At 41.2% G+C, this 6,000-nt stretch overlaps 1 protein-coding gene across 2 annotated transcripts in view; it reads right to left on the reverse strand.

Moving 5' to 3' along the window:
* The window catches only part of lrrtm4l1 (leucine rich repeat transmembrane neuronal 4 like 1), an 84,121-nt gene extending 81,284 nt beyond the window's left edge, over positions 1-2,837 (reverse strand). For both annotated transcript variants that reach the window (XR_006008540.1, XM_041970818.1), the window contains exon 1: positions 2,493-2,837. Coding sequence is in view for 1 of the 2 variants with exons in the window: in XM_041970818.1 (XP_041826752.1) it covers positions 2,493-2,496 (4 nt within the window). In the remaining variant the exon portion in view is untranslated. The remainder of the gene's footprint in view (positions 1-2,492) is intronic.
* Between the last annotated feature and the right edge of the window lie 3,163 nt (positions 2,838-6,000).

The raw sequence follows: 6,000 nt of genomic DNA on the forward strand, positions 1-6,000 counted from the left end.
GTCTTTTATTCATGGAAGCTGAGCTCCCAGTGCTCAACGCCAGCCTTTTGTTCACAGGGTTGTGCCTCTGCCCATATTCAGCTGCATAAATACATCGTGCAGGGCAGATTGTTTAGAGAAGTCATTCACTGCTGTCACTTTGCCATTTCAAGGAGTACACTCTGCACAACGGGGATAAAAAACCCTGCAAATGAGTAACCCAGAGGTGCAGCAGGCAAAATCCAATGTGAAATGACATGTTATGACTGGTTCTGCGGTGTGAGTGGGTTGTGATGGAATGAACATATAGCTAAACATCACCATATTCCAGGCTGTACTCCCCCACTCGCCTGATGGCAGCTGGGATAAGCTCCAACTCCACATGACCCTGAATTGGATTAAGTGTGTATAGAAGATAGATGGAGGAGTTTTTGAGTCAGGATCAGGATGAGGATAAATTCTGCACACTGACAGAAGAATCCATATGATGTCTTCGACTACAGTGCATTAATAGCATCTATGAATTAAGTTTATCATTATTTAGCTTTTTCCTACTTTATAGCAACAAGTTGTGTTTAACTGGAAGACTTAAAGACCTTCACTTTCACTTAGAGGTAGCTCTACATCCTAGATCTAATTAAAACTTAGCAGTCTAACTGTAATAATTAGTTTATGAAGCTAAAAGACAAGATCTCCACTGCATAATGGTGTTGCTTTACAGGAAAAGTTTATGGTTTGTGCCAAAGGCAAACTATAAGCAACCCAAGAGCGACTGTTTATCTACTATAAGCTTTAAGATGTGTTAATTACTCTGCTTTAGGTAACAGATGGATTATTGGATGAATGGAACATTTTTTGTGCCTCATTGCTTTGTTGATTTCATCAAAGCAAGCAGAGGTGCATGGTCCGTCAGGCTGGAGACCGTTGGGGGCCGCAGTGCTACCTCTTCATTATTTAGGCCTTTACTTATGTCAGGCTGAAAATGTACTTTGTTTGGGTCGCTGGCTGTCGTGAGAGGCAGGGATGTTAACAATTGTCACAGCTTAGGACATAAATAGGTGGTTCAAATTCATTGTTGGGCTGTTATACATGCCTACTTGGCAGTTACTGACTGAGGGGAAAAAAAATAATGCTACTGCTTCCCAATGCTCAGATACGACTGCTGCTTTACTGTTTTCTATTGTTCAAATCTTTGATTCTGATATTAGATAGGTAAAACATTTAAATTTGGAAATTACAGCTATTCAGTGGCCAAAATGAATAAAAAATGCTGTGTAGATGCTGCTCTGATCAGCTGATAGTGGATTGTAGGGATGATAAATCCTGTTGTTGTCGAATTCTGGGAGACAACCTCAGTCCTGATGACTAATGTGTCTCTGTGAGGAAAACAAGACGATTTATGAGTACCAAATAAATAATGTGAGCTCCTCAGTCAGAAGTGTGGATATCCTAACAAATGCAACCACTTATTTCTGGTTACAGTAATTGTGATGACATAATTAAAACTGTAATAGTATGTGCTCATTAGCTGTGCCAAGCTGCTCATTACTTAGGAAAATGCTGCAATTCTAACCAGCTGTGTGGGCTGCATGCATTCCTCCTGGCTGTGTCGGCTTTTCATTTGATTTTTGGAATAAAACAAAAATGTTGTGCCTTTCTTCTGTAGTCGTGCATGCTCTTTGAGGGGGGTTGCGTGTGCAGACGACATAAACGAGGACAAATACAAACATTTAACAAAGATTCTCAAAAGTTGTTGTGAAAGGAGGAGACGAGAGCAGCAGAAACTTCCCTATCAAAACGGCTCCAGACTGCAGTGACAACATCATTTCATCACTCATTCAGTGACAATTCTGAACTCTCACAGTTTGTCTGAGCTCCTCAAATATATGAAGAAAAAGAAAAAGCAAGTGGAGCTGCAAAACCCAAAGCCCCCTCTAAATGATGAGGAGGAGTGAGGGTTTGTGAGGCTGAGTGGTGAATTTAGCTCCAAAGCACCCACCGTCAGTAAAATGGAGGAGGTGATAGGCAGTGTGGGATGAGATTGTAGGTGCCCAGAGCTGTCAGGAGAAGGGTAGGGAGGGGGGCATGAGATGGAGTCAAAACATGTCAGAGCTCTAGAGGGGGGAGAGACAGGAGGGATATGGAGAAAGAAGGGGGTCAAATTAAACAGTTACATCAACATTTTGACCATTTTAAGGTCAAATTTAGACTATGTAAACCTGTCGTTGCAGCTTCATTATCAAGGATATACGGGTTGGTATTTACATCCAACTATCACTGTAACTATATGTTATCCCGCCTAAATTCACACAGAAAGCCTCTTCTTTAATTAAAATAAGACAAATGTATGTTTGAGAGGATAAACTATTGGAGACGCCAGCTTGCTGCGCATGGACAAGAAGCAAAAGATTTGTGGATTTCTTTTTTTTTTTTAACCTCCACACACTCACAGACGGCAGCAATCTTTTTTTTTTTTTTTTTTTTTTTCTAATGGCAGTCCTCCTATTACTTACCCATGTTCTCTCATCGGTCCGTTCCCTCCGTCCTCCGCAGCGCAATCCGTCGCACAGATCACGACTTCCCTCCGTGTCGCCTTTTTCTTGCCAAAACCCGATGAGCTCTTCGAGTCTTTCACGCCGCAGGTGATTCACCTGCCTTCATTGTTAAATTTAAACAAGAAAAAGAAAGAAGAAAAGAAGAAAATGTCTATTGATAAAGAAAGAGGAAAGGGCGTTTAAAGTTTGCGCTTATGCTCCATGACGCAGTGCAACTTTCCAACGCAAATAAGCCCCAAGTTGCTCTGGGTGCCTTCACCCCGTCAGAGGCATAATGTCAGAGCAAGTCCCTCCTCGAGAGAAACAGTTGGGAGCTGCACAAGTTGTGAGTTTGTAGATCGAGACGGAGTGTGATGAGGGGGAAGATCGGTGAAGGAGGTGCGCAAACATCCAGAGGAACGGCAAGGGGGGTGCAAAACGAGGGATCACCGGCAGACACGGGCACCGTCGGGGGGCTCCTGCGCGGCGCACTGTGGAGAGCAGGTTTGCGACGTGTGAGCGTCCTTCGGGATCGAGCGCCCGCGTGTACGTGCGCGTGCGTGTGAGATATTGAAAATTAGGAGAAAAAAAAAAGCGAGAGTGAGAAGCTTTCAATTTGATGCGGGCTCAAACAGCTGTGCGCAGATGTGGTCAGTGTGAGGTTTGCTTCTGTTTTCTTGTGGATTCGATTCTTTCATCTCCATCAGCATAAAGTAACTAGAGTGCAGCATCAGCAGCAGCCGTTTCCCACCTATGTCGTCCCCGTGTAAGTGTGTAATGCAGGTGCTGTGGAGGATATGCTATATATGTGGACATCATTATAACGTGAGTGGGTAGCCTGCCTGATCCCACCTCGTGTTGCATAATTATTGCAGATGGGAGGGCTCATCTGAAGCGTGCTTGTCAGAGCACAGATACAGATCGACATGCTTTCGCACTTAAATATTACTGCCGAGACACGTGTCAAACTAAACTTTATCATAAAAGAGCATATTATAATAGATAATTAGAGACAACTAATTAATCCATTTCTATCTGAGTTGATATTAAAACAACTCAAGTTAAGTATTTAATTTAGAATCTCTTGCTTTAGTTTTACATTGTTTAAGTGGGATTATTTCTCAGTGTTTTTATTCAGATACATAAAGGGAAAAAAGAAAAAGGATAATTATTAAAATCCCATCAAGACCATCAAAAAATAGTTTTATGCTACAGTTTTAGGAAATCATTGATGATTCTGTTTTTGTTCATCTTCCCTTTAATGCTTGCTTGCTGGCATGAAAATCTTACTTAAAGGATAAAACACAGTTGCTCCTACACATAACAACCAATTTACTGCAGCAAAGAACCAGATTTATTTAGCATCTTTTTAGCCTTTGTGATTAGCTTGCTGCAAAAACGAAGTTTGTTATTTAGTTGTATCTAAGAAAAATCCCAAGGACAGAATGATTTGACAAACATAAAATACTGTTTTTGCAACAGCAAGGTGATTTCCAGAGAGCTGAAAACTTGGCTTAGCTCAGCAGGGTGTAGTGTTTCTTTAGAATATAACAGGAAACTTTACAAGTAGAGGACAAAAGAAGAAGTAGGTCTTAAAAAGGCTGCAGCAGATGATCAATATCTACAAAGGATGTCCTTAAGAAGAAAGGAAAAAAAATCCAACAAAAAATGTGAGAATCATCTAGTCCTTGAGTTGATTGATTTACGGTGAAGCTTCGTCAGAAATGGTTTTCATGGAAAAGTGTCTGTTAAACAGGGAGAAGAGGCAGAGGTATGCCAAATGAACAACTGGACTGAAAATCAGTGGACACAGGTGTTATGGCATGATGGAGCCTCTCCAGAGCCTAGACCTTAACCTCACTGAAGCCATGTGGGGTCATTTTGAAAAAGAATAGATTAACAGAGAGCTATCATCCACAGAAGATGTTTGGAAAAATCCTTCAAGAAGCTATTCCTGAAGACTGTAAGAGATTATAATAAAGCTCATCTCAGAGGGTTCTCGTTATGAGGAATGACTTTTGCTGCTGCTAATAACAAAATAATAATAATAATAATAACAATACATTAAATTTATAAAGTGACACAATGACGCTTAACAAGAAGGGAAAACAAGAATGCAAGTGCATGTTTAGGTAAACAGGTGGGACTCAATGGGATTAATAAAGGTTATAAAAAAGTAACATTTTGACTGATTTGTGGATTTTAAGGGCAATGTGAGGGGATGAAAACAGGGAGGAGTCATTAATACTGAATCAGTGGATTTGGGGCCAATAATAATCATGTCACTCAGCTGAGTTTGAGGTAGTTTGTTTGCATCCAGGATTTTATTTAATGAGACAGCTGCTCAAGGTGGGATAAGTTAAGGGGGTTATGGGTTTTGTTGATAAGTAGAGTAGAATGATGTCAGCATAGCAGTGAAAATGGAGACCATGGCGAAGGATGATGTTGCTGAGAAGGAGCCAGTAAAGAAAGAGAAGAAGACCAAGCACTGAACCCTGGTGGACACCCTGGGACAGGTGCTATAGATAATGAGCAGTTGTTGATGTGGAAAAACTTTTTATGATTTGTGAGATAAAATTTGAGCCATGTGAGTGCCACGCAAGTGATATTTAGTGGTAATTCCAGATGAGGGAGGAGGAATATGAAATGATTAATAAATGATTACTAGCATCAAAAGTTGCAGAGATTCAAGAGGATTGTCAGATGGTAATCTAATTTATTATTATTATTATTATTATTAAGGAGCACTGTTTCTGTTGAGTGTTTTACATGGAATTCAAAGGTTTTAAAAAAAGACGAGATGGGTTTGGATTTGGGAGGAGACAACATGTTACACAATTTTTTGACAAGAAAGAGAGATTAGGGATGGGTTGGAAGTAAATTATGTCACCAGGCTTCAAACTGGGAATGGGTGGCTGGCCGAGGGAAGTCGTAGCTCCTGATGCCATTTTGAAGCAGTTGTAGATGATGCTGATTTTGGAATGAAAAAATGAAAGGAATGAGTTGCATTTCCCTTCTTTAACGGATGAAAAAGTATTGTCATGGGCTTTCAGAAGTTGGTTTATAGTGGAGAAGAGACTTTGGGGTGTTACAGCATGTGTGTAGTTAAGTACATCCTTTCAGTCACTGCTTAATGATTGCAGCCTTTAGCCAGGAGGTTTTATCATCAGATGGTTACCAGCAGTCATTGAGTGTTTTGACCCTTAACTGTAACATCCTCCTGCTGGCGGGTCAGTAGAGGTGGCCAGTAACTACTTACTCCTTTCTGGCTTCCAGCTTGCCTCCTCTGTCTTACTCCATATCCAACAGAAGGCTCTCGCTCTGCCGCCTTCCCCAGTCTTCACACTGACTTCTTTCTCTCACTTCCTGCCAATCCCACTGCTGATAGCAACTTCCAGACTGATTGTGCTGGGAAGCCTCTGCATCCTACCTCAAATGCTTACAGCCATGTCTGCCAACCTTTATCCCTGCAGGTCACTGTAGCTCT

This window comes from Melanotaenia boesemani, chromosome 19 (genome assembly GCF_017639745.1).
Source record: "Melanotaenia boesemani isolate fMelBoe1 chromosome 19, fMelBoe1.pri, whole genome shotgun sequence".
Classification (NCBI taxonomy): domain Eukaryota; kingdom Metazoa; phylum Chordata; class Actinopteri; order Atheriniformes; family Melanotaeniidae; genus Melanotaenia; species Melanotaenia boesemani.